At 39.4% G+C, this 19,897-nt stretch overlaps 3 protein-coding genes across 6 annotated transcripts in view; 1 reads left to right on the top strand and 2 right to left on the bottom strand.

Moving 5' to 3' along the window:
- iars1 (isoleucyl-tRNA synthetase 1) overlaps positions 1 to 11,359 on the bottom strand; it is a 60,718-nt gene extending 49,359 nt beyond the window's left edge. Inside the window, exons 1-7 of one of the 3 annotated variants that reach the window (XM_048254333.1) lie at positions 11,283 to 11,359; positions 10,546 to 10,669; positions 10,135 to 10,291; positions 9,523 to 9,642; positions 9,104 to 9,186; positions 4,439 to 4,556; positions 3,163 to 3,310 (exon numbers count right to left, since the gene is read on the bottom strand). In XM_048254333.1, the coding sequence (XP_048110290.1) occupies positions 3,163 to 3,310; positions 4,439 to 4,556; positions 9,104 to 9,186; positions 9,523 to 9,642; positions 10,135 to 10,291; positions 10,546 to 10,664 (745 nt within the window). In that variant the 5' untranslated portion in view covers positions 10,665 to 10,669; positions 11,283 to 11,359. Of the gene's footprint in view, positions 1 to 3,162; positions 3,311 to 4,438; positions 4,557 to 9,103; positions 9,187 to 9,522; positions 9,643 to 10,134; positions 10,292 to 10,545; positions 10,670 to 11,170; positions 11,263 to 11,282 lie in introns of those variants that run through there. The other 2 variants (XM_048254331.1, XM_048254332.1) reach the window with 2 other exon arrangements.
- Positions 11,360 to 12,641: 1,282 nt separating this feature from the next.
- LOC125301669 (troponin C, slow skeletal and cardiac muscles-like) lies at positions 12,642 to 15,547 on the top strand. 2 transcript variants are annotated; one of them, XM_048254335.1, is made up of 7 exons: positions 12,666 to 12,741; positions 13,453 to 13,483; positions 14,164 to 14,310; positions 14,616 to 14,730; positions 14,834 to 14,970; positions 15,147 to 15,198; positions 15,340 to 15,547. In XM_048254335.1, exons 1-6 carry the CDS (start codon positions 12,718 to 12,720, stop codon positions 15,176 to 15,178), a joined length of 486 nt encoding a protein of 161 aa, XP_048110292.1. In that variant the 5' UTR covers positions 12,666 to 12,717; the 3' UTR covers positions 15,179 to 15,198; positions 15,340 to 15,547. The 2 variants fall into 2 exon arrangements, with proteins under 2 accessions (XP_048110291.1, XP_048110292.1); XM_048254334.1 differs by having other exon boundaries at positions 12,642 to 12,741; positions 15,147 to 15,547.
- A 2,041-nt stretch (positions 15,548 to 17,588) lies between these two features.
- On the bottom strand, positions 17,589 to 19,581 carry rpl29 (ribosomal protein L29). The gene is made up of 4 exons (XM_048254874.1): positions 19,500 to 19,581; positions 19,031 to 19,081; positions 18,766 to 18,830; positions 17,589 to 17,761 (listed from the first exon to the last, which is right to left on the bottom strand). Exons 2-4 carry the CDS (start codon positions 19,065 to 19,067, stop codon positions 17,681 to 17,683), a joined length of 183 nt encoding a protein of 60 aa, XP_048110831.1. The 5' UTR covers positions 19,068 to 19,081; positions 19,500 to 19,581; the 3' UTR covers positions 17,589 to 17,680.
- Positions 19,582 to 19,897: the final 316 nt, after the last annotated feature.

Raw genomic sequence — 19,897 nt, 5'->3', positions numbered from 1 at the left:
AGTTTGACGATGTCATGACTCCCCGTCGGGGCCGGGTTGCTATATGCCACGGACATGTTTTGGGGGGCCACCCAAAATGAGGTGGCGGGCCGTAGTTTGGGGACCACTGCTCTAGACCCTTTACAGTTTGCATACCAGGAGAAAGTGGGCGTGGACGATGCCATCACTTATCTTCTACACAGGACACATTCTCACCTAGACAAGGGGGAAAGTGCTGTGAGAATCATGTTCTTTGATTTCTCAAGTGCTTTTAACACCATCCAACCCCTCAGACTGGGAGACAAGTTGTGTTGTATAAATTGTTATAATTTTACTCAAGTACAAGTAAAAGTACAACAGTCAGATGTCTACTTAAGTAAAAGTACTGAAGTACTTGTTTTTAAAAGTACTTGAGTATCAAGAGTAGCCTACATTTTCTAAATATTGCATTACTACTGCCACAGTGCTTACATTTACAGAAACAACCTACATGGAGTTATGAAAAATGTTAATGTTAATACTTTGGAGAATGTAAAAGGAATTGAAAGTCAAATCAAGTCATTTTCATCTTTTTACCATGTTGCCAGGGATGGGCAGTATTTCTAATACATGTATTTATAATACGTATTTCAAATACAAAATACTATTTTGTAATTGATCCACTTGAAGCTAAAACTATCATTAACTTGTTCAGAAAATTGAAATAGTCTGGCGAGGTGTGGCCACAGGTTGGCACATTCCCGGGATGGACCTGCTGCGTCTTCATCCATGGTTTCATCTCTTATCTAAATCTGACCATGGAGTTGACTTTGGCGGAAAGCTGAAGGTGATTGCTGATAGGCTATCCCAATCAGTGGCGCCTGCACAATCCAATCACGTTTGAGAGGGAAACAACAAATTGAGGGTTTCCGAGATTTTTCTTTTTTCCTTTTTTTTTTAGAAGAAGTAACGGGTACTCACGGTTATGGATAGAAATGTAGTGGAGTAAAGAGTACAATATTTGCATCTCAAATGTACTTGAGTAAAGTCATGAGTACTCCCCAAAAATGATACTCGAGTAAAGTACAGATCCCTCAAAATTGTACTCAAGTACTGTACTCAAGTAAATGTACTCCGTTACTGTCCGGCTCTGCCAGGCACACATAACTAAGGACTATGGTTGGACTACTGTTTGCACCTTCACCATGACACTCACTCCCTTTAGCACCTCACCAGTCCTGGCCCTGTCAATACAAGCGCCTTACACTTGATCACCCTCAAGCACATTGGACTTTCTTTCTTAATTTAACTTATATAGTGCATTTAGTTTTGTTAGTTTTCTTATCCGTCTTATCTTCTACTGTCTTTATTGTACAGTGGAGTTTAGTTATATGTTTATACTTATGTTTACCATTTCTGCTGTAAGTGCATGTTGTGTGTTATGTCTGTATGCTACTGAGACCCTTGAATTTCCCCTTGAGGATCAATAAAGTATCTATCTATCTATCTATCTATCTATCTATCTATCTATCTATCTATCTAAATAGCCTACCGTGAATCATGCAAACAGTCAAAAGATCCTTCTTCTCAACAAATGCCTTTATCACCGTTTTTTGTTTGTTTTTTAAAAGTTATTCCACTGTCGGACAGATGCGATAGCGACATCTGAACGTCTAGCTTCTCTAGCAACAAGCTTTCCGCTGGTAACGTTATCAACCAAAGCGTGCTCAGGTCATGAGAATTAATAGGCACTGTCTGTTGCTCATCTGTCCATCAAGCCCACCTGGACAATCTGATTGGTCAGCTGATTCTCATACGGGCATAAAGGCTTGTCAATGGAGCAACGCCTGACCAAATTTCCCGACCTCAAATTTTGGGCTGGTTTCCAGGCTACCAATTAATGTTGTTAACATCCCCAACAACCATTTACTCTTGTTATCATCTAAAAATAGACCCTAGGTTGTTATTAGACCAACCTTTTTCTTAAATGATTGAGATTCTCCAAATGGAAGAGCTGGTTGTTGCACTAAAAAGATTAAAACACCATTTTCATATATTAGAAACTAAAGTGAAGTCATACAAAACATTGGTACTACATCCAATCTAACATTGAGAAAACAAGCTAATCAAATCTCAGCGCATTTATATTCCAGTTGTATCTGCAGAGGTCCTGTGTGTGGTCAGTGGGTTTCAGACACACTCATGGAACCGCAGGAGATGGGTGTAAGCACTTAGGAACAGTGAGAGGAGGTGAGCAAGGCTCCAAACCAGACTTGACTAATGGGACCAAAAACAGGGTCTGGTGAAGGGGGAGAGGAAGACCGAAAAAAAAGAGGTGAAGAATGGGAAACAATGGGAGAGAGGGAAGGGGGGAAGCACATCAATAAAAGATGGCACATCGTCCCTCTGGAGCGGGCCAATAAATGATTGCGCAGGCAATGCCGGCTGCTGCTGCTGGCAGTTTGCGTGGGCCCAAGCCATCGACGCAAAGCAGATTGGTATTCTGTGCAGTTCTCCCATGCAGCAATCAGGCAACAGCAGGCTGTGCTGAGGGGCAACAGTGCCCCCTGCTTGCTTTAGCTGGTTACTGCACCAGTCTACACAGAAAGTAGGTCAACCATTTACCACCAGCACTCTCTAAAAGGGAACCACAGCAATACACACTCATGCCTACACAAACACACACAGACACACACACACACAAAAGAGCCAAGAACTATTTTTATATTAAAAAAACTAGGCTTTTTGAGTGACCTGATTTGAAGACTTGTAGACCTTTAGAGCTTCAAAGCATTACAGTTCTAACTGGAGAATATATTCAAAAATGTCAGCTGAAGGACACCTTATTATGCCCTTTTTGCAAAAAGAATAACATTTAAGAACAGTCCAATGGTTTCAGCATCAGCATCAAATTAACTGACCCATGGCGGCCCTTTGTTAGAAAAGACAAATGTAAGGCTTATCATTAATGTAGTTATCATTATGATTTTTCATGTCCGATTTATGTCTGATGTACTGTATGCTCCCATTTCATACAAACATGGATCTGTCTGATGCAAACATTGTTCTGTTCCATCCACAAGCTTTCAGAACATTTGCAAAAGACAGACGAAATGAACACACGAGGATGAACAGAAGGCTCCAACTGCATCCATATCTGTATTTAATGTTGAGCGTAATTGAGCCTTTAAAACACAGACTGACCTTTGACCTTGACATACTGGAACTCTGGATTGACACAGAGGGCCAGGTTACTGGGCAGGGTCCAGGGGGTAGTGGTCCAGGCAATCAGACTCACAGCCTCGTCCTCCAACAAAGGGAAGTTGACAATGACAGATGGGTCCTGGACATCCTGGAGAGGGAGATCACATGATGGATCAAGAGGAAAAAAAAGAATCCACATATTACCTGATAAAACTCATTATGAACATGATTAGCCTGCGATCCAGTGCAAGGATGTTTTAGCTATAACAATATTAGGCAGGTTTATAAGGTTTTAAGGTATGTTTTGGTAGTTAACAAGTTTGCCATCCTCAAACACTTTCTGATGGTATATGGTCATATGATTAAGAGCTAAACATGCCTGTCGATACTGGCACCATTTTTCTAGGTTTTTCACTACACACCAATTATGACCCAAACACATCAGCTACTAACTTCATCAGTGCCAACTTTATTGTTGATAATATTTACAAGGCTTGTTGGCTAGTTATGCTATTCATTTTAGCATATAGCTAGCACGTATTAGATGTTTAACAGTCATCTGCAAGCCAAACAAAAAATGACTTTGGGACATAAGGTGTGATGACTGAAGAGTCCCCACATCTTCAGCAGTGTCCAAGACTTGTATCTGTCACATACATAGAGATACTAGAACACGGAGTGAAATGTGATTGGTTATTCAACTTCTTTCTGCGCAGTGGTGCTCTTGGGGGAATCACCAACTATTTATAAAGATCAAGAGAGATTTAATAAATCACGAGGGGTATTTTGACTCTTGCCTGATTTGAACGGTACTGCATGTTTTGCTGTTTGTGCATACTTAACATGTAGATACGAATGAGCTTAGGCTATATGCCGTATCCCAGCTTTTCTTCTCTCTCTCTCTGTCTTTATCTTTCTTACTCACTTGTAGTGGTGTAACTCACAGCCCTGAGTCATGTCAATGAAATATTTCCTGTTTGTAATTCTCATATTTCAGTACATCTGTGCTGACAGTGCTAGCCCATTTGCACACTCGCAAACACTGACATGAGTGAGCACACAAAACACCCATCACAACTGACATGCGCCAAAGCCTTCACTTGTCCAGCAAAAACAAACAAATATCAAAAACAATCTGGTCGTTGTGAGGGTATAACAGAAGAAATGTACAAGTTGTTCCTTGTTTAATCTATTGCACTACAACAGCGAACTGCCAATTCCTTTGGTGTGAGTGTGAATGTGTGTGGGCAGTACAGCAAGCAGGCCAGCAGCATACCTTGTAGTTCTGGTGAGACTCAAAGTTAGAAAGAGGAGTATTGCAGGCAGTGGAGAATGGCATGACTTTCACTCCCCTGTAGACCAAGCCTTTGTCATACAGCTGCTTAAACACCCACCTGAGGTAAGAGAGGAAACAACACATTAAGAAGGGAGAGCACACAGGCATGGTTGAGAATTTAGTAGTAGTTTGATTATTAACTAGATGTACCGCATAGCGGTACAAAATATGACCGCCGCTCAGTCCTGTTGATCCTTTCCGCAAAAATAAATCACACTAATCAATTTGTCTCCATCTTTTACTCCATCCCCCACTCTTGAAACTTTTGTGTATGCTTGTTTGCCATGGCTGTGTGTGTGTGTGTGTGTGTGTGCGGCTGCACAGAAAGTAGCCTACTGGTGCTGAGAAGGTGAATAGATTGTAGAATAGCCAAAGAAGTTGTAGCATTGTTATAAAACATTTAAAATCTCTAAACAATCACAAGTAGGGCAGTTCATCACAGTTTATCCATTGCAACTAGATTGATGAAAGGTCACTTACACCTGTAGGCTACATTGTATTTGGGAAAAGCAAAAGGTATCAGCATAATGTGAATTTTGTGAATGTTTCTTCTTCTGCATAAGATTTGTCATCTTTAGTTCATGTGATAATTTGTACATTGACAATAAAGTAAGTAACAGTAGTCTAAAACGAAATGCTGTTTTACATCTAACCAGTGGTGCAAATAACTGACATGTCCAAATGGGCCTTGATGAAATGCGTCGCTAGACTGTTCATACACATTTTAACGGGCCAAAGTTGAAGAGCTGTTGTCCGTTGTTGTTAGGTGCAAATATAGGCTGATTCATGTTCCCTTGCATTGTGTAACTGAGGTCCATGGCTTGTCTGGCTTTCACCAGACCAAGCTCAATCTTTTAAGAAATCAAAAAAATAAATAGCGGGCAGATCAAGCTGGGTTCACCCAGCCTAGTCCATAGGCGCCCGATATTGTTTAATTTTCCGATTGAGATATCCACGCTCTGGTTATTCTAAATGCAAAAATGCATCAGGGAGTTATGACAAAACTGTAACTAACAAACTAGATCCTAATAGAAAGCTGTTAGCTTCCCTAAGCTACAGGTAGGCCTATAAGGTAGACCTATTTACAACATAAATTGTCAATAGGCTATGCTGGCGACACAAATAAAATCTCCTTTGGAAACCAATGGCTTACGCCTTACAGTATCAAGCGGACTTAAACTGCCATATAGTGCGAAAAGTTGTAATAAAATTCACGCAGCTCCATGAGTCAAGGAAAGAGCGAATGAAGTAGCCACTTCTAAATGGGACCCACTACACCGTAGCTTAAGGTGTGTTGCTAAAGCAGCCATAATGAAATGAAGGTGTCATTGTTTGGATACTTCACACACACGTGCTTTTTAATCTCACAGACTACAACTACCAAGCTGGAATCAAAGCACATCGATTTCCCTCTCACACCCTGCATGAACTTAAAACAAATAAACGGGCGTCTCAGTCTCACGCATGTACTGTATAGGCAAAACTGTATCAGACCGGTGTAACGTTGGTAAATCTTCCATTGCACAGAATGATTTTTGTAGCACTTGCAACAAATCGAAAGATACAATTACAGTGCTGCTATCAATTTGCTTGGTATAACCGCATTTATAGTTTTCTACAAATGCAATCAAATTGGCCTCCATCACTCAACCAACGCTAACGGTAACATTATTGTACCTGGGTCCTTATTGATATTATAAGATTAACGTACCTGCAGTAAAAACCAAGCATGTCCGATAAACATTCTCAGATTTATTTCGGCTTCAAGAAGAAATGGGAATTACATTTCATGTGAACATCGTCCTATCCTTATTAGACGTTCTCTGCGGTAAACTACAGTCCTTGTAGGAAGTGCCCATTGTTTTTCCAACCCACTTTTACCGGGGGGTGTGCAAATCACAAATGAGTGATTATGGGCCAGGTTGATGTGGGCCCTTGAGACCAACATACCATAAAATATTCTTCATCCTCAGTGCCACGGTTCAGGTAGTTATTTAGGAAAAACTGCTTTTTTTGCGGTTCGGGGGGCCCAGCACGAGGGGGGAATGGCCACCAGGGACGAAACAAAATGTTTCCGTAAAAGTCTAGTGGGGCTACATACCCACCAAATTTCATGTGCACCGGTGTTTCGGTGTCCCGGGTATCGTTGACCAAAAATTCAGGAAGTAGATGACGGAAAAAAAAAAAAAAAAAAAAAAAAAAACAATCATTATATAACCGCTTCGCTTAGCGCCGGTCATAATAAGGCATTAGATTCATTGGGCCATAAACCAAAATAATGGGAATTTAAAAACACTAAAATGAGCATAAGCGCCATTTAAATTCAACAAGAACAGATGTGAACAGTGTGAAAACAGCATTTGGAAGTAGGGTACAAAGGGTACAACAAAACTAAAACAAACCCTTCCTTCCATTTTATTTTGCAAATGTGTAGCCCTTGAATGCAATAACATGTATTGAAATAGTCTATTTAGAAGTAACCCATTTTTCAAAAAATTTAGGGTGGAGAAGAATTCCACTACATTACATTCTACTAATGGCCCTATACTACTAGGTATCTTTGACTGACGTGTTTAGAACTCCACAAATTTGACCTGTAGGATCACTTTGACACCCTCTGAATGCATACTGAGTTTTGTGGAATTCTGTTCATGGGGGGGCAGTGTTTCCCATACATTGACTAATCTGTGGCGGGGCGCCATGAAATCAAAACCGGCCGCCACACATTAATATTCTATGTTTAATTTAATTTAATTTAAATTAAATATAAGATCAAATCCTTGCATTGAGCTGCACTTTTTACGCACGCAGCCTTTCCTTGCCCCGCCCCCGCTCTCTCTCGTAGCCCGCTGCCACTCCTCTGCATGTGCATTTAACAAATTATTCACGATTGTTGAAGGATTAATGCCACATACAAGCATTGCATAGAAGACGTCTGGCTAAATTGCTATTAAATCCGCTTCGCATCGTGACCATACTGCGCAAATTTGTTCAAAACTGCTGCATTAAAGTTAACTCTGCTAAGGTCTTATCACAACATAGTAGGCTACATTGAGGAGATTAAACTAAGTTAAGTTATGCAATCAAGCAGTATCTCAAATCTAACGTTAGAATACTGTTTGGATGTCGAATTTAGCATGCTTAGCCTACTTAGAGCTGCTTGTCAATTTCGTTGATTTTTTCGTTGAAGGGTTGATTTTATTTACTCTGACACTGAATGTTTGCAAAATCCCGATATAAATGGAAAAGTGTTTTCCAAAATTCAAAAGTGCTTGTCCCAAGGAGAAGTACGAACCTTTATTTTACGTAGAAAACGTAATGAATTGCATCCACACATCAGCAGCCTTTTAACTGTGTTACAATTGCAAGGGTTCCCTCACGAACGTCTTAAAGTGACAGGCACACAATTAGACCCAGAGCCATATAAAGGTACCTTTATATGGCTCTGATTAGACCTATACACTACCAAGACGCGCGCGCCCCGTCCAAGTCAGCTACCGCCACAAATTTAAACCAATTCTGTGGGAAACACTGGGGGGCTATACAATAAATGAATTTATGTACATTTAGTGAATGTAGACAAATCGGCCTGCAGATGGTGGTGATGAGACTCATATACATGCACGCACGCACACACACTCACATACGCACGCACGCACGCACACACACTCACATACACACACACATACTGTATTATTATGTCAACTCCACAACTGACTACCTCTCGTTCATTATGGAATTTGACTCCCACTCAGTCAATTTCCTGGACCTCAGCATCTATAGGGATGAGAATGATACATTACAAACTACCATCTCTCGCAAACCCTTAAGCAGAAATACCCTTCTTAGAGCTGACAATAACCATCTAACGAGTGAGGAAGAACTGCAGTTCCATCTCAGATTTTGCATCCAATGCCGTTCAAGTTATCAAATGGCTTTTAGCAAAGGGGCTACGCAAAATCAGACGTCAACTTGTTACTCTCCAGCAGCCGGGAAAATAAAAAACATAATCCGCAAACACTGGCATATTCTCCAATGCAACCTGACCCTCAGGGAGTCTACTACTATTCACTTTCAGACACTCTCGAAATATTAGAGACCATCTTGTCCATTCAGACATGAAAATCCCTTGTCCCATAACCTGGCTTTCCAATCCACCTCAAGATTTTCACAAGTGCAGCAACTGCACACAGTGCTCAAACTCCACCAAAACGAAGCACTTGTCACACCCCCGCACCGGGAAGAAATATTCTAAACAAATGATAAGATGTAATACCCATCGAAACGTCTCTTTTTTGCTGCTCCAAAAGAAAAATAAAAAGCATCCACATCTGTGTGCTCCGGTGATTCCTCCCGCTCTCCACATGATCAGTCCTCTCCCGTGAAGCACCAGATTGGCAATCAGAAGTGCGGTGGAACTACTTTTTTTTATAGTTACAGCTAGTAATATCAATATCAATTGTTCTTAACCATTTCAGTTAAAATCTGTTCTGTCTAATGTCTGAATAATGACTGTCAGCTGACAACATGGTGTCTTGTTATGTTGTGGTTTTGCTTGTTTATTTTACTGATGACATTGTCTATAATGAGGCCGACTGAACTTACCAAACAGTCTCCATGAACCAAGGATAAAGAGTCTTGTAGTCATTCTTAAAGTCAATCCATCGTCCCATACGGGTAACAGATACCTGATAAAAAAAATAATAATAAGGAGTTTGAGGTCAATCGTATCTCAAATCAGGATTTTGGATATGAACATCCATTTCAATATCTCCTTCTCAGGCCAAATCTCAGTCTTTCCTTTTATCACATATGTTTTGATTCAGTGAAATATCCAGACAAGGACCAAAGTGTGACTATCCCCACCCTACCCCTATATGTGTTAGCCTTGTGTGTGATCAAGCAAGACAGAGATGCTCACAACAATGTGGTCCAACAAATAAATAGTCTCTACTACTGGAAACACATTGAAAAGTTTCAACACCAAGTACTGAACAAGTACCAAGTATTGAACATAAACATACCTCCCATTCATTTGAGTATCTCATAACAATGTTCCTGCACTGCTTGTTGTATTCCGCAATTCCCATCTTGGCCACATCCTCTGGCCCTTTAATGCCAAGGGTTTTATCAATTTCATATTCCTAAGAGGGACAGAGGGGGAAGAAACATTAGACATTATAGTACAAAAATGCAAATCTATAATATCTCTGTCTCAATTGCTATTACTTGAGACACACGGGACTAGAGATGTAACGGTATGAAAATTTAACATGACTATTATAGTGACCAAAATTGTCACGGTTGTCGGTACTATCACAGTATTTTTCAAATGTGCTGAAAATGTTTGAGTCAACAGAATAGCATAGTGTCTTGTCATGAAATAGCTCCTTTAAGAGAAAAAGGCTACTTGGTGCGTGTGATTGCAGAGGGAGAGAGAAAACATGAAAAACTAATAGAATATGGGCAGTTGACTAAGGTAAAGTTAGTCAATTGTTAGTCACTAAAAAAAGCTGCAACTCATTTGATTGAAGCTGTATCTTGTGCATGTCTGTTGCTCATAACTAGCCAACCATAAGGGAGCCATTCAACAAGCCACACACAGAATTGAAAAGTGCAACATAAATGGTTCATACCACAGGCAATCCATGGCAATCCCAGCCAAATCTCCTGTCTACATGAAAGCCACTCTGATGGGCAAACCTGGTGACAATGTCCTTGATGGTACCAGCCAGGATGTGACCATAATGAGGCAAGCCAGTGGCAAATGGAGGCCCATCATAGAATGTGTACCTACGAGTGACATCAAGACAGAATTATTTAGAAAATGACATCATTAACCGCAATGACAATATATCCAGGAAGCAATCTTGGACAATGGTAAGGAGGTATTTGAGGAATGTTGCTTTGTGTAGTAAATTGTGAGTTTACTACATTTTCAGTTATTGCTTAATATAAAGTATGGCTGCAATAATGTTTATTTCTGATACATAAGAATAATAAAAATCACAATAGTCTTACAAACCATTAAACTCTGTCTGTCATACCTTGGTCGGTTCTTGGACTGTTTGAGACATTCTTGGAAGCAGTCCTTGTCCTTCCAGAACTGGAGCACCCGTTCCTCCTCAGAGGGAAAGTGGATGGATTCAGGCACTGGTTCCACCATGGTGTCTACCGATCAAACAAGTCAATATAAAACAACAAACCAATAGGAACCAGAGGATATGGCATTGTCATGTGTGTGAGCCTTGGATTGCAACAGCTGTAGTTTTTAATGCATTACGAGCAAAGTTGCAGACAAAACCCCTTGGGGATCAATAAAGTAAGTATCTATCTATCTATCTATCTATCTATCTATCTATCTAAAACCAACACCACATTTCCACTCAAGTCCACAAGTTCATCTTACTCACAAGTGTTTTGACTCAGTTACTCTAAAACGCAGAAAAAGTAACTTTTCTGGATTGCTTTTGAGCAACGAATTATATTGATCTTATTCCTGAACTAAAACCAAAACAAAAAGATACCGGTGTTGCAGGTTGTACAACAACTAGACAATGCACAACCTGTCAAAGAAATGACGTAGCCTACATTTTGTTAGCTAACGTTAGTATGCTTTCTAACTTCAGCTAACATGAACTGATTAGCAGTGTCAAAGCAGCTGTTGCTTACTTGAAGTGGAATGCGACTTTACACAGACGCTCTAAATAATCATGATTTCTAACATGTTACCGAAAGTCGCAGGAAGATCTGTGTAATATTTTCAATACTACAATCTACTCACATGCTGGCTTCGCCGGTGAGCTGAAAGGGGAGGTGACAGGGAAATGATGCAACTGAAAGCTGAAAGGAAAGCGTTAGCGGAACCGGAAATGTTACCCCTGTATTTAACCATAGATACCAAAGTGCACGGCGGAGAATGTCGACTGCATCTATTTTTTACAGTCTATAATCTAGATAGATACTTTATTGATCCCCAAGGGGAAATTCAAGGTCCCAGTAGCTTAGGACATCACACACAACAACATAAACAGGATGATTTAAAAAAAAAAAAAATCCACATGACTAAAATGAACAGTAAAAAATACTAAAGATAGCCTACTAAAACAAGGATCCACTTTCTGTACTAAGGATGTATGAGGCGCTTGCAGTGACAGGACAGGGATTGACCCTGTGATTCAGTATGCAGTGGTAAGGTGCTCAATGAGGTGTATGTCATGGTGGTAGTGCAAATAAGTCCAACAGTGCTACAGTGCATGGTTTAAAGTCTAGCATAGTCCAGCATTAAATGGACAATATAAGAGAAAAATGTAAGCATAACCTAATATAAGAATTATAGCTGCAGTGTAAGGAAGTTTAAAGTAGCCTACTAGGGTATCTAGCCATTGGTATGATGTTAGCGTTCATTCAAACAGCTCAAATGACCAATGAAATGTGTCAAAATGCAAAACTTTCCTGTTGACCAGCAGAGGTCATACGTTCACTCCATTTCTGTACATTTGCACTTTCTGTCCAAGCAAATGTTTCAGATCATCTAACCAATTTCCTATAAAAGGTGGGACTGCCTAATAGATTAAACCATAGCAATCTTACAGCCTATCTTTTGGGACAACCTACTATAGAAGTTAGCTATGCCTCAGATACTGCAGTAGGCCCATGGGAACACTAAGAAGGATATTGCAGCGGTATTACAGAATGTCATAGAAATATTATACAAGTTTACTATAAACATCTGGCTACAGGCCCCTATAAAAAAGGAATGGCTGATTAATGAGAAACATAAATAATCAGCTTTAACTGATGCACAGGCTACATGTGTAGGCCTATGATCCAGATTTGGATGATCTTTATTATTCCTTAATGTGATCAATGCTCAACTTGTGCATTCATGTCACATTGGGGTCTTATTGACGTGTGGATTATCCTCAGTGTCCAATTTCCCTTTTTATTTTTTCCCCCTGAATGATCTATATATATTTACAGACAAACATTGACAGGATCTGTCACTACCTTCTTAATATAAAGTCCCACCAAGATTATGAAAAAGGAGTGAAGGGAATCTCAGACAATTTAGGGGTCCATATTTGGAGGTAGGACCCACCCCCAGTTGTTAGGCTAGATTATAAAACCCACTTTTGCCAGTCCTTTTCTTTATAAAGTCTTTCCACCTGTGGAAAAAAGTAAGGGTTGAACTTTAAACAAGCCATCTCTGAAACACCATGGACAACATCTACAAGGCAGCGGTAGGTAAGCCTTTCTTTCCACTACAACAGATCAGCATTCACAGTAATAACTTTAAATGTAAATTATGTTAAATTAAAAAATCCGCCATGGGCTCCAGTATTTTTTATCATCACAACAGCAATATGTAAATGAAATCATTTTTAAGAGGAGAAGTACATTTCATACAAAATATTTTCTCTAATAACAACCAAGAAAAAAAGTCAGATAGCTTAATCCTTAATATAATATAATGAATTTTGATCAAATGTTGCCTGCAGATTTAAGCATAGATTTCCCCTTCTTTAAACCACATTTAAGGCCATTTAATTTAGCAATGTTATAATCCTCCAGAAGGTATAATACAAGTAGATGACATCAAGAAGGGGAATAGAGTTGATCCATAGCATTTTTAGATTAACTAGTGCTGGTCCAGTGATTGTCCAAGAGTGGGGGGTTTCAATTGAACTCTATAGCAGCCAGTGAGAGGTGAGTAGCAGAGGAGTTAGATGTGCCCTCTTTGACTGATCAAAACCTAAATGTGAGACTAAATGGGTAATGACTGACTCCATTTTTCTGTATTTATTGAAACACAGCTGGAAGCAATTTGGGTTACTATAATGTGCTAAACTAAAAGCATATCATAGCTCAAACTGATAATTTTTTGCTTCATGTCCTCAGGAAAGCTTTACAGATGAATGAGATGATAAAATGAATTAATCTCTTCTGTACAGGTTGAACAACTTACAGAGGAGCAAAAAAATGGTACATGTCTATGTTCTTCTATTCGATCTTTGTTTGTGTATAAGATATTGTAAAACACTTTAAGCTGAGTTGCTTTCACCATTACATGTTAAAAATGAACAATGAATGGTACATGTCTATATGCTATGTAATTCTATTAAGTCTTTGTGTAAAGAGATATTGGAAAACACTCTGTTAGTGCACATACCTCCAGTAATGTGTAACCACAGAAAATAATCTTGTTGCTCCTGTGAGAAACAACTTGTGCATTTAACCCCAAATACCCAGGGCCCTGGGCATACATCAGTCATGTAAATGAAAACTGGACCATTGAGAGACAGTGTGCCCCACCTCACATGGTGCATGTGCTATTTCTGTTCAATAAACAACAAATCATCATGGGATAGCGCGTGTCTATTCAGCTGCTACTAACAATAATGAGGCAATGATTTTTACTTTGCATAGATGTTACCACATTCTGGGACTACACCCCACACTATGCATGTAAAACACTGTTCAAATATTCAACATAGGAACAAATAAATAAGGCAAATCAAATTTATAGATGTCTATATGTATTATACAAGAAGTAACTGGTACATACGTACTTGAGTAACGACTTGGAACCAGTTGCCTTCCTTGTTTCCTCGAAAGCAAAAGATGTATTCTTTCATCTGACTGCCATCTGTATGACAATACAGAGTTCAAGGCTGCCTTTGACATATTTGTGCAAGATGCTGAAGATGGCTGCATTAGCACAAAGGAGCTTGGTAAAGTGATGAGGATGCTGGGTCAGAACCCCACACCAGAGGAACTCCAAGAGATTATTGACGAGGTGGATGAGGATGGTAATGTTGGCATCTACTGTATACTGCTGTCTCACTTACATGTCAACAATTCTTGTGATGCAGTTCTACATGTGCAATTACTCAAACAGCATGTACACATGACATGTATGAGGAATGTGCTTTTCAGATAATATGAATGGCATTACTTTAAATGGAACTAGCTCTGGGTTGGAAACTTAGTTTGTTCACCCAAGATCATTATTTTGCTGTACATGTATATTAGCCTGCTCTGTATAATCCAGATCAACCACAGGCATTTGCCTATTAAGTCACTAGTTTTTCCTGTGTTGGGTGACACTTCTCAGGAAGTGGCACAGTGGACTTTGATGAGTTCCTGGTTATGATGGTGAGGTGCATGAAGGACGACAGCAAAAACAGGTCTGAAGAGGAGCTTGCAGACATTTTCAGAATGTTTGACAAGTGAGTTACATTTGTTACTCCATCCACCTGTTTAGAGCTTCCCTTAATAAAGTAATAACCTAACTAACTAATCAAATTATTTTAAACTAATGCTGTCCAACAGAAATGCAGATGGATATATTGACTTGGAGGAGTTGAAGATGATGCTGGAAGCCACTGGGGAGGCCGTCACAGAGGACGACATAGCAGAATTGATGAAAGATGGAGACAGGAACAATGATGGGAAAATTGATTATGATGGTAAGATACTGATTGGAATAGACGGCCCAATAGCAGCCCATTGATTGTATATTTGAATATATTTGATAAACTGGTTAAAAACAAGCATAATTGACTGTTGTGATTGTATTTCTGAATGATGTTTGTTAGAGCATTTCTACGACCATCATTTAAGAACAATATATTTTCTCCCTCAGAATTCCTGGAATTCATGAAAGGAGTGGAGTAAACCCAGTAGATCAAGACTGTGTAAATTGAATTGCTTTGAGTATTTGATTACGTCTCACAACAGCAATGACTGTAATGCAAATTCCATGTTCACCCAAACAAGCAAATGGTAATGTGCTCTGGTTTGTAATGTTGTATGCTAGAATATATTTTCTGTTTTAGATGCAGCCTTGTCCCAGCCTCACATGCATGGGGAAATACTGAAGTTGCCAGATGTCTTTGCAAACCATCAGATGCGTGTTGTACAAGTTAAGGCAATAGACATTTTAGCTTTTAGAATAGCAACACACATCACTAGACTTAATTTCACCGCAAGACCATACCAATGTCAATGTTATGGAACACAATAAAATACTGAAATGTTTCACAAGCTACACTATTCCTTTTTGCAACCACACCATGGGATGTTTTAAACAGCTACATTTCAAAACAAGATTTAAATTCACCAAAGAGGATTTCTAAGGGGTAGCAACAGGCTTGAGACTCTGACCTCCCAATGCACTGCAGAGGAACCTCATCTGTCTGTCACTACCTCATCTGTGCTTAGTACAGCTGTCAAACAGTTGTTTAGGAAAAAAGGCCAACGACAAGACTTGGAGTCATGCATGGGTCATGACAGAAATTAAAATGACCCACACATACCAAAGGCAGTGTCTCTAGTGAGATTGTGTAAGACAATTGGCTTATCATGACCTGTATTTAAACTTTCTACAAATGTTCCAAGGAAGTCTGCTTAAAATAGTTCCACTGTAAAGTTAATGGCATATTGTGCAGGTTTTTACTTCATTATTTTAACAATATGCTTAACTGATGTGCCTCACTCTGATGGTACATAGGTAAATGAGGGAATGATGAAACATGGCTTTTGACCAGACTTTTACCTACACGAAAAACAAGGACAATTTCATTTTGAGGTGGAGAATTTTGAACTTGAACTAGCTTACTGGTGTGTTTTGACAATATTTTTATATTGTCAGAACACACCAATAAGCTACCTCTATTAATGTCCATCTGTTGCATTTTAGCTAATTGGCCCTTAAACGTTCAAAGAATGTCTTACTGCTGTTTTAACATGTGCACGTGTCATGCATCATCACTCTCCATCAAATGCAGTTGCATGTCTGAATGTTACAAGACACTTGGCCTTGGCTCAGTTGCTTTCATACTCCTCATACATGTTAAAAATGAACAATGAATGGTACATGTCTATGCTATGTTCTTCTATTAAGTCTTTGTGTAGAGATATTGTAAAACACTCAAGTGTTGCTAGTGCACATACCTCTAGTAATCACAGGAAATAGCCTTGTTGCTCCTGTGAGGAATAACTAGTGCATATAACCCCAAATACCCAGGCCCATGGGCATACATCAGTCATGAAAATGAAAACTGGACCATTGAGAGATAGTGTGCCCCACTGTGCTATTTCTGCTCAATGAACAAATCGTGAGAGTGTGTCTATTAAGCCGATACTAACAATGAGGTAATAAATTCACTTTGCATTAGATGTTGCACATTTTCAAAAGTTCTGCAGTCCTGACAACAGGAATGCTATTAGTAGACCAACGATTCAAGGTGATTCAGTGCCACTTGCAGCAGCTATATTGTGAAGGTTGTTAATGCCTCTGAAGGAAAGTTTAGTAATACTCGAGAAAGTGTTGATATTTGAATTCAATAGCCGAACTAAAATACCCCCCTTCAGTGCTCCACGGGTGAGTATCAGTCAGTAAAAGGAGCCTGCAATATTTTTTTCAGTGTGCATACATACTTCTATTAGCTTGACATTTACCGAGTGTGGCAAAGTATATTGGCTTATAATTACTTACCATTACTTTAAGATCACCACAGTAAAGCAATAGCCATAGAGCTCTACAACTTTTTAACTCAAGACCTCGCTACTGGGAAAGTACGAGAAGGAGCTCAGGTCCGCGCTAGTGAATAGCGCTTCAACATTTAACTCTGTTGAACTCCACTATTCATGGGTTTCATCAGGTCCCTTTCCACAGGTGTATAAAATCAAGCACCTTAATTATCAATGCAGACTGCATGGTGCTTGATTAATACACCTGTGGAAAGGGACCTGATGAAACCCATGAATATTCAACTGACCATGTCAACCAAAATAAATGCAGTGGCAAAAAGGACTTCTCCAGGATGTCAAGAATCCGTAAAGAATTGATTACCACATCAAGGTAAACTAACAAGAGGCCAATAGATTCCCATTGCACAATATTTGAGAACAGACACCAGAATTAGTTTGAGGATTACAGGCACACCCAAGACTTTAATGTAAAATGAAAGTAGCAGTGAACCTTTTCAAAATGCAGTTCAGCTGGTCGCAATGCTTCACAGAAACTACATGAATCTGCATGTGAAAAAAAACCATTCACAGTAAAAATGAGTTGTTGACAGTGTCCTTAACAAACCATGGCTTTATTGTTGTGGTAGTACACAGTTCATTAGGAAAGATGGTATATGTGGTGCCTCTAGAATATCTCTTGCTGTTTTATTTCTTGGCAATGGCCTGCGCCCCCTTCTTGTTGTGTTTCTTGGCAAAACGCATGTTCCTCAAGAACTTAGGGCAAACCTGCAGGAAAAGACAAAGGCAGTGAAAACCAGACCCTGCAGTACCAGGCAATATCAAAGACTACAAGCCATGGAGGACTCCATGTCGAAAGGACTTCATGTCCTGACAAATAAAATCCTTTAAGTAGATCTTATAGAATCTGCTGAGGTTGGCACTGCATTAATGCAATAATTAATCATCAAGACTGATTAGCTGTCCATGTCAGATCGATGTCAGAGTTAGGCAAGGATCACATCGACCATGTCTGAAAACACATCTGACTGTTCATCTACGCTTTAGTCATTGACAGTATGGTCATCCAAACTCAGGGGAAACCGAACCAGAGATAAGATGACCACATGCATCAGAAGCAGCAATCAACAGACAATATCAACTGCCATGTCAGTGCTTAATCCACAAGCAAACTCAACAATAATACAAGAGCTATGAAGCCTTAGCTGCAGAGAAATGACTAAAAAGACAGCACTACTAAACCTCAGGACTATGTGTCAACTGATTATGTCTGGTCATTAGGCCAGGGTCAGTATTTGCAAATGTATCAATCTTCAGTATATTTTTATGTTTACACATACTTCCACAAAATTCCCTTTTGAGAACCATTTTCTCATACCTGCTGCAGGAAACAAGACTCACTTTTTGCATTGACCCAAATGTAGGTGCACCCAAATAGTCACATCGACCAAGGACATATGGATGCAATTCATTTTGTTAGAAATATCTGATTGAAAACTGTTTAAGTACTATGGGTGTGAGTGCGGTTGGTAAAGGACACACACATGAGCACAGAAGTCAAAAAGTTGGGAGTCAGTAATAGATACACATGAAGATAGAAGTTAAAAGTTGAAATCACAGTAAGACATTGCACAAAACAGTAACAAGCATGGTCGACTTGAACACGCCTACCAAAACAGGTAAGTTTAAACCAACATGAAGAAAGTGTAGCTTAACACTTCCAATAACCAGCATGCTTACATCTTCAGCAAAAACTATTAATTTCAACTTACCCCCTTCAAAGACTCGTAACGGTTGGACTTGGGCTTCTTGATGCCATTTCTGTGCCATTTGCGAGCTGAAGATTAAGAATATTACAAGACTTCAAAACACAGGGGAAGCTGAATTGATGTTCACAACATGAGCTTGCACCAAGCTACACTAATGTTAGGCTAGCTGTCTAGCGTCAACGTTAGTTGTCCAACACCGACCTCAGTTTTACCACATTAATTACGGTGGTTTATAAGGTATTACAATGAACACAGTGGAACTACTTACACTGGTTGTGGGTGGTATGATTCTTTGACTTTGCCATTTCGGTAGCTGATTCTGTTAGAAAGAAAGGGAGGGAGAAGATGCAAATAGCCAGCGAACGTTAGCCAACCATACCAACATCCACAAATGCCCTTATATTTAACATTAACCACTTACTCCGAGACACCAGAAAGCTACGAATAGAATGCATTGTGGTGTTAATTGTGATAATATTGTGCGATAAATTGGTTTCAAGAAAATTCGTAGTTAGGTAGCACAAAAGGAACACTAACGTTACAGAACTGAAATCTGTGATGAGTAGAAGTTAGCTTATAATTTTGAAGTGATACTACAATAGAGTTGTAACATAAAGACACATCTAAATAGCACACTAATGGTTATTAATTTCTTTAGAACAACAGCTTGAAATAAAGCTTGAAAGATGTAAGATTGCTTTAGATTCAGAAAACATGTTGTGAGAAAAATCTAATACCTGCCACACGTAGGGGTTCTACACCGGAAGAGGACACACGATGGAATTGTGGGAAATATGAAAGAACCGAAGTAGCAGGCCTGGAACTCCACAATAAAACCAATGCTGCCCCCTATGTGGGCAAAAAAACAAAACATCTAAAGCATCAGATTGGCTCTAAATTGAGTGAAAATCTACGAAATCTAATTTCATACAGCCAAGAGTTGGCTACTGACTTGAACTGACTGCCCTGTGCCCACCTTTTATATGATTAACAAAAGATTTTGGGCTCAACAGCCAATCAAATATTGTACTGAGTTGTTGGAACAGTTTATGGCTGGGCTATTGCCAGACATGGGCAGTATTTCAATTATATGTATTTAAAATACGTATTTAATTACTTTAGCGTATTTTGTCAT

This window comes from Alosa alosa, chromosome 10 (genome assembly GCF_017589495.1).
Source record: "Alosa alosa isolate M-15738 ecotype Scorff River chromosome 10, AALO_Geno_1.1, whole genome shotgun sequence".
In the NCBI taxonomy this organism is placed as follows: Eukaryota; Metazoa; Chordata; class Actinopteri; order Clupeiformes; family Clupeidae; genus Alosa; species Alosa alosa.
The sequence above is the reverse complement of the archived record's forward strand: the minus strand, read 5'-3'. Positions and strand labels throughout refer to the sequence as shown.